Genomic DNA, 19366 nt, shown 5'->3' on the forward strand with positions numbered 1-19366 from the left:
AACATCCGGGTGGGCGGGGCTTAGCTGGAGGCAAAACATCTGAAACGCCGTAGCTTGTAAACGCTGTTTTTTCAAGAATGGAGGAGGAAAAGTGATATTTTAGTGAATATGTTAGTACACCCACCCTCAGAGACCCTGAGTGTTGTTTTAAACAGTTGACTCCAGACCGTCATATGCACCGTAAATTCTTAAATAAAAGCTGAGTCTCAAACAGACGCCGGCCGGGTCTATCTCTATGTTCTGCTACAGTTACAGTAGTTCTTGTAAATGTACTAAACCTCTGAAAGCCCACGATCGCCTGTTTGAGCCGTTTCTAAGCTGCTTCAGGCCTGCTACAGTTCTCAAAGACCCGACCTGGTCAGATCTGCAGGTGTTGAAGCCTGGACCCGATGCAGCCCGGGCCAGTGTTGTTTTTGGCAGGCATTTTAGATTTAGTCTTAAGCCCTATTCGCACGGGATTAGTTTTACCTGGGGACCTCTGGTAATTAGTAATAATTGTGGAGGACGTCTGTGATCTTAATCCCGTGTGAATGCGCCATGTCAGTAATTTGTAAAGTAAAAATTCCCCCGCAAATGACCGACTATATTTCACCAAAGACCGACGTCCCGTGGTAAAACTAGTCCCGTGTGAATCTGCATCTCAGTAATTGAGGAGCATTTTTTGTTCTTCCCCGGTTGAAACCACAGCTACTGTACGGGTTGAAACATGGAGGCTGTGGTGGAAATTATGAGCGGCATTTTCAACGGCGTTTTAGGTGCAAATACAGTCTGGTCTCGGTGCCGGAGACACATTTAAATAAACAGCTCAGATCCATAAAAGGAGCGAAATGTAGGAGGATATTGAGATGGACGACGTGCAACAGGCTTAATAAAAATGCCGTGACGACCCGTTATTGTGACAACTGCACTGTTGCGAAGTCACGTTGCTGCTTTGACATTTTATTTACATTTGCTTGGCACATGGATGTGACAGCAGCAGATGTTACCACGTGCAGCTTTGACGTCGTATCAGAGCCTTAATGTCAGTAAATTAGAGTAAAATACAGACTTCACTTATCCCGTGCGAATACACCGCAAGAAACACAGACGTGGGGGGAATTTACAAATCACCAGAGATCCCCAGGTAATACTAATCCCGTGCGAATAGGGCTTTACTCTTAGTCTTTTTGACGAAAATACTTATTAGTTTTAGTCAATTTTAGTCATTTCTATATGTGATAGTTTTAGTTTAGTTTTAGTCGACGAAAACTCAACTAGGTTTTCGTCTAGTTTTAGTCAGTTTTAGTTAAAAAAAAAAAGTCTTAACAAATTAATTCAATAAGGAATGGTTTTACACATAATGTTTCCACCCAATGGCAAATACTTTATGGTCTAAGGATTATGCATTAGCCTACACACAGATAAAGTGGTAACAGTGGTGCATTCAGTTTGTTTTCTGGTGGAGTGACGGCAGGTGTGTTGAGCAGAATGCGCTGCCTGCCAGGTGGTGGTGTGACCACACAAGGATGCAGCAGCGTTGCAGACACTTGTTGATTTTTAATTGACAGGTTATACGCACAATAAGCAGAAATATCATGCATTTTGAACGTCTGACCATCCGTCAGCGCCGCGGAGCCGCTGCACCGTGCCGACTGCGGTCACCGGAGCAGCTGATCACTGCCTGCTGCTCTCTGCCGCTCTAATCACAAGCACCGGGCGGCGGCGCACCGCGGCTCGTCTCAGCAGCGTTGTTCTGTTGTTGACGGAGCCGTTGCTAAATCATGTGAAGCTTAGAGTAATGACAATCCATAATATGAAATAAAGAGGCGATCGCGGCCCGACCACTAACATTTACGTCCGTTCTCGTCTCGTCAACGAAAACTCACACACGTCTCGTCATGTTTTCGTCATCAGAGAGCCGTGTTTATCTCGTCACCGTCTCATTATCGTCATGAAAAAAAGGGGCGTCAACGAATATATTTCGTCATCGTTAACGAAAACAACACTGGCCCGGGCTCACGTCACGAGCATTAACTCTAGACCGGACCGCGGCAAAAAAAAAAAAAAAGAAGCCGGTGGTCCGACGATCCGAGCTATTAAATGTTTTCACCCTGAACCCGGTACGTCCGGTCGTGTTGTTCGGTCCGGCCCGTTGAGACCTGGGACTGACACAAGGAGAGATGAGTCGGGGGGGCTATAACGTTACAGTCTGTGGGCAGAGTAGTGACACGTTTATTTACAAGAAGTTTAATCGGTGCTGGTAAATGAATGCTGCGACTCTTTCCTTCTATTCTTACTCTTTTAAACAGAACCTGTTATATATTCTCCATGTTTTCTGAGCAGAACATTTGTTCTAAATGAATTTAAAACCTGTCCCGTACACAGTAGACGCCTGTCTAAACAGATGCTGGGTCAGTTGTGACGTAGGCCGCAAAGGGGGCTATACACAGGACTGAATACAGTTAGACAAAATAAGTGTTTACATCATTAATACACAACCAAACCATCATAAATACACCAGGGGATGACAGCAAGACAGAAAAAACATGAACTTCAATAAATATGTTGTAAATCTTACAGAGATCATACGTTATTTAACATCTTTTTTATTCTCACAGTCACAGAGGGAGGAGATGTATTAACAGTTCCAACAAGTTTGGCTTCTTACCAGAACATTTAGACTCATGAATATACAATTAGGATAAAATAATGAACAAATGAATCGTATAAAACTGTCGGCTGCTTCTTATTGGTCAGTGGCTCTGCTCTGATGATGATGATGATGATGATGAGCCCCGAGGTGGTTTCCATGGCGTCGTCGGGCAGCAGCAGCTCCTTCCTTCCTGCTGCCCTGCCGACCGACCTTTATTGTCCCGGGGTTGCCGTGCCGACCGTGCTTCCTGTCCAGCGCCAGACCAGAGGACGCTGACACGAGACAGGAAGAGACACACCGCCACAATAAAAGCCCCTCTTTCTGTGTGTGTCTGTAGCAGTGGTGTAGTTCCCTCAGCGTCCAGCAGGGGGCGACACTCTGATGCAGCTTTCTACTACTCATATTTACATATTACAATATTATCATTCATATTCAGTACGATACAATACAGTTAGATATAAATCCATGTATTATGGGATGTTATAGTGAGTTCCTCAGAACTGACACTTTCTCCTCTGGGGTTGAACATGTGAAACTTTATAATTTTCTTCTCTCAGGGTTCCTACACAAGGACGGAATTTGATTTTATACATTTCCAGGTCTGGAAAAGTAGCCTATGGAATTTTGAATTTTCAAATGTGTAGGAAATCGAATCCTGTTCGCTATTTGCCCAAAGTGGAGTTTCTCATTGGAGGAAGAACAGTTTATATTCTCTGTTCAGATTCAAATAAGTTTCATCTTCCCAGTGTTGTAAATATAGATATGGATGGATGGATGGATAGATAGATAGATGGACGGACGGACGGACGGACAGACAGATTATATTTATCCCCAAGGGGAAATGAGTTTGTGACAGCAGCCGTAAAAGAGGAAAAAGCAGGACATTGAATACTAAATAAATATATACACTAGGCCTACATAGCTCTGGAGGAAATTATACAAAGAATAAAATACACAAAATGCACAATTCATAAAAATACTTTAAAAGAAGCTGCTGCTCTCTGTCTGTGGGCTAAACAACGATGATGAGTTTTATTGTGTGGAGTTGTTGTGGAGCTTCACCAGCAGCCGTTCAGGGTTTCTAATGGTTGTGTGTCTGTTAGACTTGTATGTAGATAGTTGTTTTGTTTGTGTTAATGTTGAGCAGTAATGGGACCGTCCCAGTTCTGCTGGGTATAGGCGTTCTCTGGGATTTTCCTCTCTCTCTCTCTCTCTCTCTCTCTCTCTCTCTGTTTCCCCCCCCCCCCTCCCCCCTCTGTCTCTATTCAACTCAGATTGTCTTTATTGTCATGTGGACCATGTACAGTATCACTCACATTCCTGCAGCCATTGTGTTATATCTGCTCATGGGACAGTACTGCAGACATGAGACATGGATATACCAGTAGTATTAATAGTAGTCTATGTACAGCTTGTATAGAGCAGTATCAATTCAATTCAAAAAACTTTATTGTCTATCGCAAGGACAGAAAATTGTCATTAGTTTGGGCTCCAAACAGTTAGACATCCAAACACCAACGTAAAAACTCATATTAAAAAATCTCACATAAAAGCTATAAAATTCTATAAAATTCACATTCACGGACCCAATGGACAACATGTTGAAGCAAACACCTGAAATACACAAACATTTGTTCTGAGACTGAAGAACGTTACTTCTTTTATGTACAAATTAGGGCCAATGGTGTGAATGTGTGGAAATATTGTAGAGAAATTTCTGGAAAAACAGTGGTACAATTTCTCCAAAAACGTTTAAACATTTCTAGAAAAAAGTGGTAAAAATTCTCAAAAACAAAAGTTTTTACAAACACTCTAGAAAAAATTGGTAAGATTTCTAATTTAAAAAAAGAAGAAAAAAATAAGGTTAAAAATGTTCAAGAAAAGAGTGGAAAAATTTCTCCAAAAAAAAAGAAAGTTTAAAAATTGTAGAAAAAGTGGTAATGTGTGTTATTATAATGTATATTCTGTAGAATGAATGTATATACAAGTATGATGTGTGATGTGTAATGATGTACAGTATACATATATGATATGTAGACATGTGGGTAATAGGATTAGTATGTGAACAATTAATATAAGGAAGAATGAATGAAGCACAGTTAAGAAATGTAAACACTCACTCTGTTTTTGTTTTGTTAGGTGAAGCATATCGCTCACTTGTTTTTTTGTTTTTAATGTTTATAATGTTTATGTTTTGTGTTTTCAACTGTGTATTGTATACAGTTGTTGGACCCCAGGAAGAAGAAGAAGAGCTGTGGCTTTGCTGCAGCTAATGGGGATCTGTATAATAAATAATAAACAAATAAACACACAACCTGTCTGGTTTATTAAACCGGTGTGAGCGTGTTCGTCTGCTGCTGCTGGGGATCAGTCTCTGGGGGAACTGTCCCTTTAACTCACCAGGACACGTAAATAACCCCCCCTCCACCCATCCTCACCAGAAGACAGAGGTCAAAGGTCACATGTCTGAGGCTCCTTCCTGTGTGTGTGTGTGTGTGTGTGTGTGTGTGTGTGTGTGTGTGTACAGAGCAGGGGTTCAGACAGGCGATCGATCGAGTAGCTACTAAAAATAGTTGAAAGGGAGGGACAAAAAAAAAAATTGAATAGAATGAATTAAAATATTCTAGTGCAAAAGATACGCATATACTATATAAAAGAATAGAATAAATATATATACAAAATACTACTTAAGTTATAATAAGTTAAGTACAGAGATGGACAGAGTACTCCACCCCAGTACTTGAGTAAGAGTACAAATACTACAGGTCAAAATTTACTCCGTTACAAGTAAAAGTAGCTCAGTCGACATGTTACTCCAGTAAGAGTACAAAACTACTTGCTTTTAAAGGTACTTAAGTATCCAAAAGTACATGCTTTTAGATGTACTTTAAGTAAAAGTCAGAGTCAGAGTAAATGAAGAGTTCATTTACAAAAGTAGATAAACGCCATTTTGAAAAAAATGAGCTGAGGCTTTGTAATTATTCTTTGCTAATTATTCTTTTCAATAAAACTTTATTATTTTTTTGAGATGTGTCTGTTCTGTTCCATCTCAAAGTCACTCAGCTTTGGTTTGACTGATTTCATCTTATGGAAATAAAAAATGAAGATTCTGGAATTATTTAAAACGGAGTTATCTGCTTTTGCAAATGAACTCTTCAAATGTCTTATTCTCCACATCAGTGAATGACTCTAATAGTTTGTAAATGAATGTAAGGAGCTTTTAACTCTTGTTAGTGAGAATGAACTCTTTGCTGCTCAGCTGCACTGATGTGCTGCTTTTAGGGGTTAGGGTTTCCTTCACAGACAAACACAGCTTGTGTCCACACTGCAAAAATTCAAAATCTTACCAAGAATATTTGTCTTATTTCTAGTCAAAACAAATCTCATTCTACTTAAAATAAGACTCATCACATAAAAAGTAGCTTGTTTTTAGACACTTTTTACTTCTTTCAAGCAGATTTTCACTTGAAATAAGTAGAAAAATCTGATAGTGGAGCAAGTTTTTCTTTCTTATTACAAACAGTGAAAAATAGTTTGAAACAAGTGAAAATTATCTAAAAACAAGTTAATTTTTAGGTGATGAGTCTATTTTAAGTGGAAAGAGATTAGTTTTGACTAGAAATGAGACATTTTAACAAGAAATACGGTTTTTGCAGTGCAATAGGATTTTAGAAAAAGACCTGAAAGTAACCAGTACTTTTCAGCCTTCCTACTAATTAACTCCAGTAAAAGTACTAATATTTGTCTTGGAAATGTATTCAAGTAAGAGTAATAAGTACCAAAGAAATCTAATACTCAAGTAGAGTACAAATCCTCTGGATATGTAGGAAAGGGATAGTATCATTTTTTTTTAAAGTGGGGTTGTATGATCTCCAAATAGCCCCTAAGTACTTTAATTGCAGTAGAAGACTCTCTGCACTCCTCCCGTTCGCAACGCCAGCCCATAATAGCCCTGCCCAGAGATTTACAACATACAGTGTTGTGAATGGACCCAAAGAAACGGCCTATTTTCACGGCCTAAAAGAGGTTTTACCTGAAAAAAAATACACAGTTCCATTGTTCACTATAATATAATTTTTTCCAGCCCTTCAAAGTGCAGGAAAAACACAGTTTTTATTTGGACCTAACCAACTCACGTATCCCTCCGCCCAGGGTTAGCGCCCGCTGAAAAATTATATTATAGCGAACAATGGAACTGTGTATTTTTTTCAGGTAAAATCTCTTTCAGGCCGTGAAAATAGGCCGTTTCTATGGGTCTGTTCACAACACTGTATGTTGTAAATCTCTGGGCAGGGCTATTATGGGCTGGCGTTGCTAACGGGAGGAGTGCAGAGAGTCTTCTACTGCAATTAAAGTACTTAGGGGCTATTTGGAGATCATAATATAATAATAATCTTTATTATGGACTCGAAAAAAGTGGTCCACTCTCATACACATACACACTTAACATACAAGACAAAACCAAGTAGACAAACAGCCAAACAATTAATATAAAATACAGTAATTTGTCATTGTTAGTTTAAAAGAAACGGTGCAAATTATTGTGCCAGTGCTTGCGAAGCCTGGATGTGAGCCGATATCCCATCATGGGGCAGGTTAAGGCCTTGATAACACAGTTATCAGATAGGTCCAAACGACACATGAAATTGAACATCAGCTTACGCAACAATGCCGGACAAGTTGGTACATTAGAAGATACAAATAACTGGCTGGCACTGTGCCACCTAGGAACACGTAGCAACAACATCATGGCGTCATTATAAGCCGCCTTTAGCCTCTGCATACTTTTCACTCTGTAGGAAGACCAGAGATGACCACACAACCATTTTAAAAAATGCTACTATCCCTTTAATAAGTTATAATAAGTGAAGTAAGTGAAGTGTCTCTGGGTTTCAGTCGTTTCATCACCTGTCTGTCACCTCCTCCTCTTCCTGTCCTTCTCTCTCTTTGTCCCACATCAACCCCCCCCCTGTTCCCTCCATCTATTCTCCTCTTCCTCTGTTCCCCCCCCCCCCCCCCCCCCCCCCCCCCCCCCCCCCCCCCCTTCTGTTGTAGGAGAAAGACCCAGGTCAGGTATCACCTCCTCCTCCTCCTGTAGTGTTTTGTTCTCACCTCTGAGAAAAGACAGAAACACAGAGAGGAGGGGAGGAGGGGGGGGTAGAGGAGAAGAAAGGAGGGGGGTTCTTTCTTTCTTTCATCTGACAGACGTGTGACATCATTGTCTCTCTCTCTCTCTGTAGCAGCATAATGTCTCTCGCCCGTTCTCACCTGGTTGAATGGAGCTGCAGGTGTGAAACTCTATAACCTGCTCTTAAAGGCTTCACCGCCACCGCACGGCATGCTGGGAAACTCTGGGAAACTCTAACCTGCTCTTAAAGGCTGTTTGTTATTTTCATCAGCTGGTGTTTTTACCAGAGTATGGTCTTATTCAGGTTTTATTAATTGTCTGATTGATTGATTGATTGGGTTAACCCTGCAAAGAAGGAATAAAAAGTGATATAATACAGTATAACATGATATAACATAACATAACATAACATAACATAACATAATATAATATAATATAATATAACATGATATAATATAATATAATATAAGAATGAGAATTATAAATGTTTGATTACCAGGAGCAGTAAAGGTCAGTTTACAGCTCAGAGAACTTGTTGTGGTGTCGGGTGTAAAGTACATTAAAGAACCAAAAATAGGGATTAAATAAAAATGTAGATAAGAATAGCATAGAATATTATTAATTAAAATGTTCTTGTGCAAAAAAAATATGCATATATAACTTAGGATTTGTATGAAAAGAATAGACTAAAGATAAAGATATGAATATATACAGAATACAGAGAAAGTTATTACGCAAATTGTTGTAGTAGTGTAGAGTGACTGTCCATAGGTTGGGGGTTATCTATATAATATAATATAAGAATCAGAATTAGAAATGTTTTTATTGCCAAGAGCAGTAAAGGTCAGTGGTGTCAGGTGTAAAGTACATAAAAGAACCAAAAATAGTTCAAGGTTGGGATTAAATAAACATTTAGATAAGAATAGCATAGAATAAATTAAAATGTTCTTGTGCCAAAAAAAAAAAAAAAAAGCATACTATATATAATTTAGGATTTATATGAAAAGAATAGAATAGAATAGAATAGAGTAAAGATAAAGATATAAATATATACAGAATACAGAGGAAGTTATTATGCAAATTGTTGTAGGCCTAGTAGTGTAGAGTAAAATGTAATTTATATAATACACATAATATAATATAATATAATATAATATAATATAATATAATATAATATAATATAATATAATATAATATAATATAATATGGTGTTTTGTGTCAGACAGACAGGCAGAGAGCGACAGACAGGAATCTGATCCTTCAGTCTGTCAATCAGCGCTTAGTCCCGCCCCCTGACAGAGCTCTGAGCCAATCACAGCCCTCCTCTCTCTCTGCAGCGCTGAGCCAATCACAGCCCTCCTCCCTCTCTCTCTGAGCTCTGAGCCAATCACAGCCAGGGGGCGGGGCCTCAGCGCAGCCAGAAAAAACTTTCTACGGAGTTAGTTCTCTGCTGCTTTTGTCCGAAGGAAGAAACTCTGCTGCAACTGAACTAAACTAAACTAAACTACTGGGAAAACCGGGAATAACGGGAATAACGGGGACACACGGAGCTACCGAGAGAGAGAGAGAAAGAAAGTGTGTGTCTGTTGTGTGTTAGTGTGTGTGTGTGTGTGTGTTAGTGTGTGTTGTGTTGTGTTGTGTTGTGTTGTGTTGTGTTGTGTTGTGTTGTGTTGTGTTGTGTTAAAGTCCCATACTCCACCCTCCAGTTTTCCCACCGACCCCTCTCCGTCGCCCTGCGGCCTCTCAGCGCTCTGATCCCGGGTAGAGAGGGAGCGCAGCCCCGCTGACCAGCCGGAGGAACCGGAGGAGGAACCAGAGGAGAGAGGAGGAGAAGATAGGGGGAAGAGGAGGAGGAATGGAGGGATGAAGCAGGAATGGAGGGATGAAGAAGGAGCAGACGGAGGAGAGGAGGAAGTTTTTCAGTGAAAACTTGGAGCAGCTCGGAGCTCCGCCTCCATCTTGGTTCTGGTCTGGATTATCTCTCTCTGCTGCTGCTACGTCACACGGATCGATACCTGAGGATCAATAACTGACTGAGGAGTTTCTATCTACTTTTTATTTTTATTTTTATTTTAATTATTATAACTTTAACCTTTGGGGAGGAGGCTCCAATGAGGACCAGGACCGAGACCGAGACCGGGAGCGCGCTCAGCTGACGGCTGGTGATCGATATTGTGATCGATAGTGATCAGGATGGAGGCTCGGAGCAGAGCCTCTGCCCGGGGAAGAGGCTCGTCCTGCGGCCTGCAGCTGCTGCTGCTCCCGCTGCTGCTGCTGCTGATGATCAGCTGCTGCGGAGCGGAGGAAGGTAAGAAGACTGTCCTAGACTGATCAATAACCTATAACCTATAACTAATAATAACCTCACTCTGTAAGAAGACTGTCCTAGACTGATCAATAACCTATAACCAATAACTAATAATAACCTCACTCTGTAAGAAGACTGTCCTAGACTGATCAATAACCAATAACCAATAATAACCTCACTCTGTAAGAAGACTGTCCTAGACTGATCAATAACCTATAACCAATAACTAATAATAACCTCACTCTGTAAGAAGACTGTCCTAGACTGATCAATAACCTATAACCAATAACTAATAATAACCTCACTCTGTAAGAAGACTGTCCTAGACTGATCAATAACCAATAACCAATAATAACCTCACTCTGTAAGAAGACTGTCCTAGACTGATCAATAACCTATAACCAATAACCAATAATAACCTCACTCTGTAAGAAGACTGTCCTAGACTGATCAATAACCTATAACCAATAACCAATAATAACCTCACTCTGTAAGAAGACTGTCCTAGACTGATCAATAACCAATAATAACCTCACTCTGTAAGAAGACTGTCCTCTCCTCAGCAGTGTGGTGTATGGATGTAATGTAAATGTAAATGTACTTTATTTATAGGCTACAGCCCTTTAAAACAAACCTTTCGGTACCAAAGTGCTTTACAGTGGCTCACAAAAGAGAAGAACAAAATAAAATAAAAAACAATTTAAAAAAAACAGTGGGTGAAGACAATATAATGCTGCAAAATCAAATAAGTTAAAATAAGATAAAAGTGTCATCACACTACTGGGCCGGGGTGGAGCAGTGGTTTTAAATGTGGGGGTGTTCCAAAGAACAGAAATTGAATTTCAATTTTAATCACAAAATGCAATTTTTAATCACTATAGAGTTATCACGGTGGATTTACCTATGCTACAACATTCCTGAAAAAAACTCTGCACTTCATGGCTGGATTGAAAACTCTCTCGAAAAGATATAATTGCCCTGAGCCACCTTAGATCGCCAACAGAGTAAGCTTCCAATCAGGGTCCAAAACTAACTTTTTCAGGCTGGTAAGTGGATTTTTTTTACCAGCCAGGCAGATAATTTACCAGCCAACCAAGTAAAAATTGCGTGCAAGTGCTGTATAGTGCTGTCAGTATTATTTAACGTGTGATTTGGGTCTTATGTGCGATTCTCAATCAATATTTTAGTAGTATGCACTAATACTAGCAATTAGGGGTGTGCAAAGCATTCGGTATTTGTATTTGTTGAGGGGGGGGGAGTATTTCTATTTGTATTTGTGTTTGAGTAAAATTCAAAATAGGTGTAAAAATCCATTTTTTTAGATGCACTTCTAATTCTAATCCATTATGTTTTGCTATAAAAGTGGGGGTGAAACACCCCCATCCCCCAGGGGTGCGACGCCCATGCTACTGGGTATTAAAAGCCATCCTAAATAAAGATGTTTTTAGCCTCAGACCCAGGTCAGAGCTTATTCCAGAGCCTGGGAGCAAAAGGCCCAGTCACCCCAGTGTCTATATTTTGACCTGGGCACTTCAAGCTAAAGTTGGTTAGTTGACCTTAGAGCTCTACCAGGACTTCAGACAGTTAAAAGCTCAGATAAATACAGTGGGGCCATTAAGGCCGTTAAGTGCTTTAAAAACAAACATTAACAGTTTAAAATCAGTTCTGTAAGGGATGTGTTGATGAAAAGCAGTTTATTACAAGAAAAAGAGCAGTGTTAAAAAATGCTGAATCCTAGAACATCTCTGGTGCCAGTATGAGATCTCTCTCTCTTGGCCTAAACCCCAAACCTGATATACGTTTTCTAAAACTCCACCTTCTCCCAATATAAAGATATGTCTGTCCAAGATGGTCAGACAAAGACAGGATCTAAAAACAGAATCTAACCTAAACCTTCTGACATTTAACCTCTTGACCAGGCTAAACATATTCAACTTAAACATAGAATAAATGAAGTTCCTATCCACATGGTGAATGACCTCTAACCTATCCCTTAAAGGGATAGTTCACCCTAGAATGATATTTCGCTCATTATCTACTCACCCTCATGTGGACTAAGGGCTGGAAGAATTTTCAGAGTCCTCCGTCCCTTCTCTGAGTTACAGGGGGTCTCGGCATAGCAGTGCATGTCCATATAACGGTTGTAAAGGGACACCAGAGCTCTTCGTAAAAAAACACACACAAAAAAACATCCAAATACCTCCATGATGCTCGTATGTAATGTCCGTCTTGTGCTGAAGCCCCAAATTGCGTAATTGTCCCGAAAAAAATTAAATAAGTCTATATTTTAAGCTTGTTTGTAGCGGAAGCTTCTCGAAGCTCCTCTTCCTGGTCCGTCCAAATCTCGCGTGATTTGCGCCGGCGTCAGTGCGGTTACTGCGAATCACGCGATATTTGGACGGACCAGGAAGAGGAGCTTTGAGAAGCTTCCGCTACAAACAAGCTTAAAATATAGACTTATTTAATTTATTTCGGGACAATTACACAATTTGGGGCTTCAGCACAAGACGGACATTATACGAGCAGCATGGAGGTATTTGGATGTTTTTTTGTGTGTGTTTTTTTACGAAGAGCTCTGGTGTCCCTTTACAACCGTTATATGGACATGCACTGCTACACCAAGACCCCCTGTAACTCAGAGAAGGGACGGAGGACTCTGAAACTTCTCCCAGCCCTTAGTCAACATGAGGGGGAGGAGATAATGAGCGAAATATCATTCTAGGGTGAACTATCCCTTTAACCTTTAGGGTTAGAAAACACCATGAAGAGCATGAGATAATTCAAGATATTAAAGCAACAAAGCTCAGGTGGATAATACACTACACCAGCCACCGTAGCAGGCTGATCAATAACCAATAACCAATAACTCACTCTGCAGATCGATAGCAGGATTAACATGTTGTTTCAGACAGACCTGGTTCAGCTGTTGCATAATCAATACTATTGATCAGCTCAGGAGGAAACAGGCAGACACGTGATTGGCTGATTATAGGAGATCAATACATCAATCAATCAATCAATCAATCAATCAATCAATCAATCAATCAATCAATCAATCAATCAATCAATCAATCAATCAATCAATCAATCAATCAATCAACCAGTGGTCTGTGATCCTTGATAAACTACAGAGGAACATTTAAACTTTATAACAGTTCTAACACATTAGTCCTGGTTCTGGTCCTGGTCCAGTTGTTCTAAAGGGCTAATCCGGATAAAACTTATCTTAACTATTGTGAATGTTTCTCCATGTGTTTCAAATCCAAACTTCAAACTTCATTAAATTCAGTTTGGGGGAAAAGTTTTTCAGTTGTAGAATATTCAGAAGTGAACTCTATTTACTAATCACTGTGATGGTTTAAACATTAGCTGCTAAATATAAATCAATAATGTTTATATAGGCCTACTACATGATAAATGTAGTTTATTTGACCAGTTTGAAGTGAATCTAAATCCCGTGTAGTTCCTGAATCCTCCAAACTGCTGGATCAGGATAATCCAGATGTTCTGGATCAAAGTTTTCCAGATCCCACTAAAGAGTTCTGACCAACAGAAACTGATCGAGGGTTTGATCCAGATCAGAACTGAGACTGGATCACATGATGGTCTGGTCTCAGGATCTGGTTTTAGTTTAGAAACGACTCATTTAGAGATTTGATCCGATCCATTCTGCTCTACGACACAAGAAGGGGGAACTCATTGTTTGTCACAAATGAGATTTAGTCGTTGTTGGGACATTAAAGGTTCTGCTGCATCATGTGGATAAATATCTGGACTCAACTTGATCTTATTTGGGATGTATTTATATCTGAGGGAGGTTTTCACAGTAACTCCCAAAAACTGTGGTGAAACAACAAGAGAGAACACAGTAACTAGAGTCACTAGAGTTACCTTCTTCTCTCTGTGTATAGATGATCAACACACCCTACTGTACAACAGGCTGCTGCCATTATGAACCAATAGGAGTTAGTTTCCTCTTTCTTGTGTTGTGTGGCCAGCTTAGATTTTGCTTCAATGCACAGACAGAAATAAGGGTAATAAGGGTCAAATGTTCAGTTTGAGTTAAATATTTTTACACAGCGAGACTACTAATTGCAAAAGCAAGGATTTAACCAGTTTTCAGAATCCTCAGTTCAATAGCTACAGTTGACTGGACAACAACAATACTTTAAACTCATTGGGCCTCATTCACGAACCGTTCTTAAGAACAAATTTGTTCTTAACTCCTACTTACGAAGTTTTTACAAAGATTGTGGCATTCATGAATGTTTTCTTATCCAGAATTTGTTCTTAACTAAGAACAAAATCTACGAACAGTCAGGAGTATACTTACGCACTTTTAAGTGCTGAGACTTCTGCAAAAATAACCGATTTTAGCGTTTTCTTCTGTTCTGCAGTTGTATGATATTATATGATTTGAATAAGAATTATTTTCTTATCTTTTATGATGTTTTTAATAATCATATATATTAATAATAATAATTGACGAATCATTTCAGTCTCTTAAAAAACATTACAGACACTTAGTTCATATAATTTTTTTCCCCCCTTTTCTTTGGGGGCGGGGGGGGGGCATACAGCTGCCGATATGATTTTTTTTTTCCTAATTGCAGCTGCAACAGTGCACCTACTGTAAGTGTTCACACTACACACAACTGTTTTTTTTTCATATGTGATAATATGATGATATTTATGATGGCACACGTGAGAGTGTGGTCTCTCTGATAACAACCGAAGAGCTGCATCCACTGCTGACGCTACTAAATATAAATATAAAATATAAACTAAATATAAGCCTTTTGTTTGTTTCTTTGTTTCATTCCTGCCGCAGTAGCGCCACTTCACTACTTAAGTTCTTTTTACGTTTGGAGTCTGGTGCTCCCTCCCAGATTTTCATTTGAGCATTTCAACTTTCTTTCTCACTTCACCTTCTCTGCTCAGTGCCTGTGGGTGCTGTTTGCACACGGCCCTGCAGTCTCATGCCCTTTTACGGGCATTGATGGGGCGGTTACCTATGCTAATCCTATGTTAATTAGACTCACCTGGCACACGCCCTCAACTTACGAGGAGATGGCATTCATCAAGTAGGAACACAGCTGCCAACAATTCTGAGGCTTACGAACGCGTTGATGAATCTGACGTAGGGTTTTCTTAAGGAACTTCTTAAGAACAACTTAAGAAAGAATCTAAGAAGGTTCTTAAGAAGATATTGGTGAATGAGGCCCATTGTTCTCAGAACTGCAGTCTGAGGAGTTTTAACCCGTTCTTCTGCTGTAGGACAGAACAGCCGTGAATTTCTACGATTCTCGATACTAATTCGATGCCACGATTAAAAAACAAAACACAGAAGCCATGAACTTTTAAATTCACTACTTGAATTGAAAACTGTTTCAAAGTGTCAAGACTTTAACTTCACACAGAGTTCAACAGGGTTAAACACACAGCAGGGATCTACTGTATTATATTCCATCTATCTATCTAAGAAGATAATAGAATAACATACATCCATGCTGCCAAACAGTCATAAAGAGTCATCAGCTGACCAGAATCTCATTGGTTGATTGGTCGCAGGAGAAAAAAAAAAGCACCAGAATGAGAGTGCGGAGCTTGTTGAGACCACACACACACACACACACACACACACACACACACACACACACACACACACAGTATAAACAGTGATAAGGTGCAGGACGAGGACACACGGAAATTACCATGACAACACTGGTGGGATGTTTATACAAGACACTCGCCGTGTGTGTGTGTGTGTGTGTAATTATGTCAGCGTGTGTCTCAGTGTGTGTGTGTGTAGCTGCTGATTAGAAACGTGTGTGTGTGTTTGTGTGTAAACTCAGTTTCCTTCATGTTTAGACTCTGTGGTGGAGAGACATTCACTCTCTCTGTCTCTCTCTCTCTCTGTATAAACAGTGAGTCAGTAGAGTCACAGTAGAGACTGACTGTGATTCTATAGAGACACAGAGAGCAGCAGAGCAGCAGCAGCAGTGTGTCAGTCAGTACGTTTACATGACACTTTAAAAAACCGAATTATTGCCTTAATCCGACTGTAACTGGACAACTGAAGTGCATGTAAACAACTTAGTCCGACTGAAATCGGAGTTGGAGAACTCCGATTAAGACACCCAGATAATGCGATTGGAATTAGATTTTCTCCGTCATGTAAACACCTTAGTCGGAGTAGAACTGGACAATGCATGTGTGCTGCTCCACAACAGTAGAGACGGCACCAAGTGGAGCAGAGAAGCTGCCTGAACCCGGCAAAGTAAAGAAAAAAACCCAACGTCAGCGCCGAGTCAATGCATTTCACACAGCGCCACCAGCAGGAGTGTTTTATTAGAGAGAGAGAGGAGAAAAGGAAGCTCGTATCCTATTCTCAGCATGAATCCAGCCCAGACTGGTGCGTCTGGTCAGGAACTGCAGTTGAGAATTTATTATTAAGCTACTAAGTTGTTTATATTCTGTTTTTTAGGAGGTGACAGAAAAGTCAACATGATAGGCGGTGTATTAACCCGCTGAAACACCAGGTGACACCATGAGGGGGCGATGGACCCGTCAGTTATTACATTTTCTCAGTTGCATGTATATTGAGACAAGGACAGAAGTCCGACTTGACGCCAAAATCTGATTTAGAGCCGAGCTGGATGAAGCTCTGCATGTAAACGTACTGAGTGAAGGTTGTCTTCATCCAGCTCATCTCAGAGCTTTCACACCACTAGTTCTATTACCTGCTCTGCTCCACACAGTCAAACTTTTACATCGTATCTTTACTTTACTTTATGTGGGACAGTGCACATCAATGAACATATAAAAACATGTCAATGAGCCAGATTACAGCAGCAGTGCTAATTTCCATCCTGAGTCCCAGAACATAAAAACAGTACAGTGACAGAACAACATAGTATTATAAACAACATAACAATGCAGACAACCAGGACATAACAAAACAACTATAACCAGATAAAACATTGACATTTTGACAACACTTCCATGGGTAGTGGAGCCTAAAGAGTTTCTGAGAGATAAAGTGCAAGCTGCTAAAGTGCCGGGTCAAAGTGACAGGTGCTATCTACAGACTGTGGTCTGGTCTGCGTTCACACAGGCAAACCCACCAGAACTGGTCTGAACAACGTTTCCTCATCTTCTGGTAGAAATAGGCACCAATTAGGACTTTAACATTGGAGACAACACTGTACAACACTGTACAACACTGCACAATTAGCGTAGCAAATCATTTTTTATCACCCACGGCAACAACAGAGCATAGCAACATCTTGATGTAAATAAACAATCATGTGACCGCTCACAGCTTTCCCTGGAGTTTAGCCTGTCATCATGGCTTGACTGCTCAGTGCTCGGCTTCTGGGTAAAAGCTACAAACACACCGATGGGATCGATGTAAAGGCTGAAGGGTCCTGCTTTCATTAAAAACAAGAATTATGTCGCTATCATTCTCCGTTCCTAGAATAGCTGCGAAAGAGTACGGCTTTTTTTTTTCTCTTTTTTTTCCCTAAAGAGTACGGCTGTACCCCTGTTATCGTTGGTGATGACGGCGATCTAACGGGCAGCGGGTCTTAGTTTTTTTTTTTTTAAGTATATTTTTTGAGCTTTTCATGCCTTTATTCGACAGGACAGTTGAGAGTGTGACAGGAAACGGGAGGCAGAGATGAGGGGAATGACATGCAGGACAGGGCCGTCCGATGCGAAGCCTCAACACATGGGGCGGGTGCTCCACCAACTGAGCTGAACACCGGCCCGAGCGGGCCTTAGTTTTGACGGTTGGGTCAGATCTGGGTTGTAGTCAGAAGTAATCAAGGCAGTGTTTCCTCCAGGATTTTTTAAAAGAGTGGCGGCGAGGGTGGTCTGATCAACGGGGGGGGGGCTGCGCGGAGATGCGGGGGCATTTCGGCGTCCACTCCTCCGCGGCATGCAGCGATCATCATCATCATTTCAGCGTTTGGTGTATTTTGTGCCCGAGCCGCGAGCCACCGTGTCAATCTTGGCAGGAAGTCACACAAAGAAACACGAGAGAATCCGGTCAATTTTCAAAATAAAACACCGCGAATGACAAACACGTGAGGCCAATGTGTGTACGTTTGTAGCCTATTTAATAATCGAAACAGAGCGCGACAGATGAACACACACAGAGCTGAGATGCGAAGCGCTCGTCCCCCGGCTGCCACAGAGTCGTTAATTAATGGTATAACACTGGATGCGCTGGTTGATAAGTTTCGTTTTTAATGAGGAGGAAATAAAGAACTCTGTGATTGAAAAGCATGAGTCGAAAGTTGTAACTGTGTAGTGGAAAGGGCTGCAAAGTAGCTACCTAATGGTAACTGGTTGTGGAAACACTGCTTAACATTGTTTTAACATTAAAAAATTTAAATAAATAAAAAAATCATCATTCTGAAGGTGTGGCGGCTTTTATTTTGCCGTGGCGGTTCGCCACGATCAATTACATGTAGCGGAAACCCTGCAAGGTGACGGGTCGGGACACGGGATTAAAAACCTACGGGTGGGGCGGGCGTGGGTTTCCAAAACTAGACCCGTGTAGAACTCTGGTCCAGGTCCGCGTTCTCTCCAGAGGGACCGAGACCCCTAACCCCTTTCAGAGGTCTCTTGATCCGGTCTGCTTGGTTTAGTGCGATTGATGCTTTCACACTGACAAAAACAAACCTCAGTCAGAGCTTTTGGTCTGAATGGAGCGTTTAGTGGTGTTGGTGTTGGTGTGAAAGCAGCATCATTCTAGAGCAGCTGGAGTAAAGAGAAGAAGTCCAGCTGCTCTTTACTCCAACTGCACCAGAACAGCCAGCAGTAGTTACTCAGGTAGAGTAGAGTTACTTTACAGTAATGGAACCAAGTATCCATTCACTGTGTTTAGTGTTTATTACCCCAGTGTGTGTTCCTAGTGTGTGTGTGTTAGGGCTGCACAATTAATCGAATTTTAATCACGATCACGATTTTGGCTGCCATGATTAAATTAAGATGATCGTCACGATTACTAACATGTAAAAAACGGGCTGTGCTGCATCAAATCAAGCGCTTTCTCAACCAATAGTCAGCCAACCACCAGGGGGCGAACGAGAGGTCAGGGCTCCATGAAGCTGCCTAACTAACAAGCAAGCGCATCCTCCCTTTTCCAGAGTGTGTGTCCCAGCCGGTCTCTCTGGATCGGATCGAGGTCGGGCTGCGGGGTGGTCTCAAAGCTGGACCGAGACCCCGTCACCCCACGCGGCCGTTTTGGTGTTAATTACATGTTACGTCGTGTAAATAAAACGTTCCG

At 40.9% G+C, this 19366-nt stretch overlaps 3 protein-coding genes across 3 annotated transcripts in view; 1 reads left to right on the forward strand and 2 right to left on the reverse strand.

Moving 5' to 3' along the window:
• Window positions 1-19366, reverse strand: part of LOC146968260 (beta-enolase) — a 471092-nt gene that overhangs the window by 241857 nt on the left and 209869 nt on the right. The window lies entirely within an intron of this gene.
• The window catches only part of LOC146968272 (trafficking protein particle complex subunit 1-like), a 70748-nt gene that overhangs the window by 34780 nt on the left and 16602 nt on the right, over window positions 1-19366 (reverse strand). The window lies entirely within an intron of this gene.
• Window positions 9984-19366, forward strand: part of LOC146968274 (ephrin type-B receptor 4b-like) — a 49779-nt gene continuing 40396 nt past the window's right edge. Inside the window, exon 1 of the mRNA XM_085760176.1 lies at window positions 9984-10068. Coding sequence (XP_085616302.1) covers window positions 10041-10068 — 28 coding nt within the window. The 5' untranslated portion in view covers window positions 9984-10040. The remainder of the gene's footprint in view (window positions 10069-19366) is intronic.

This window comes from Trachurus japonicus, chromosome 18 (genome assembly GCF_045865225.1).
Source record: "Trachurus japonicus isolate A0001 chromosome 18, Traja_1.0".
In the NCBI taxonomy this organism is placed as follows: domain Eukaryota; kingdom Metazoa; phylum Chordata; class Actinopteri; order Carangiformes; family Carangidae; genus Trachurus; species Trachurus japonicus.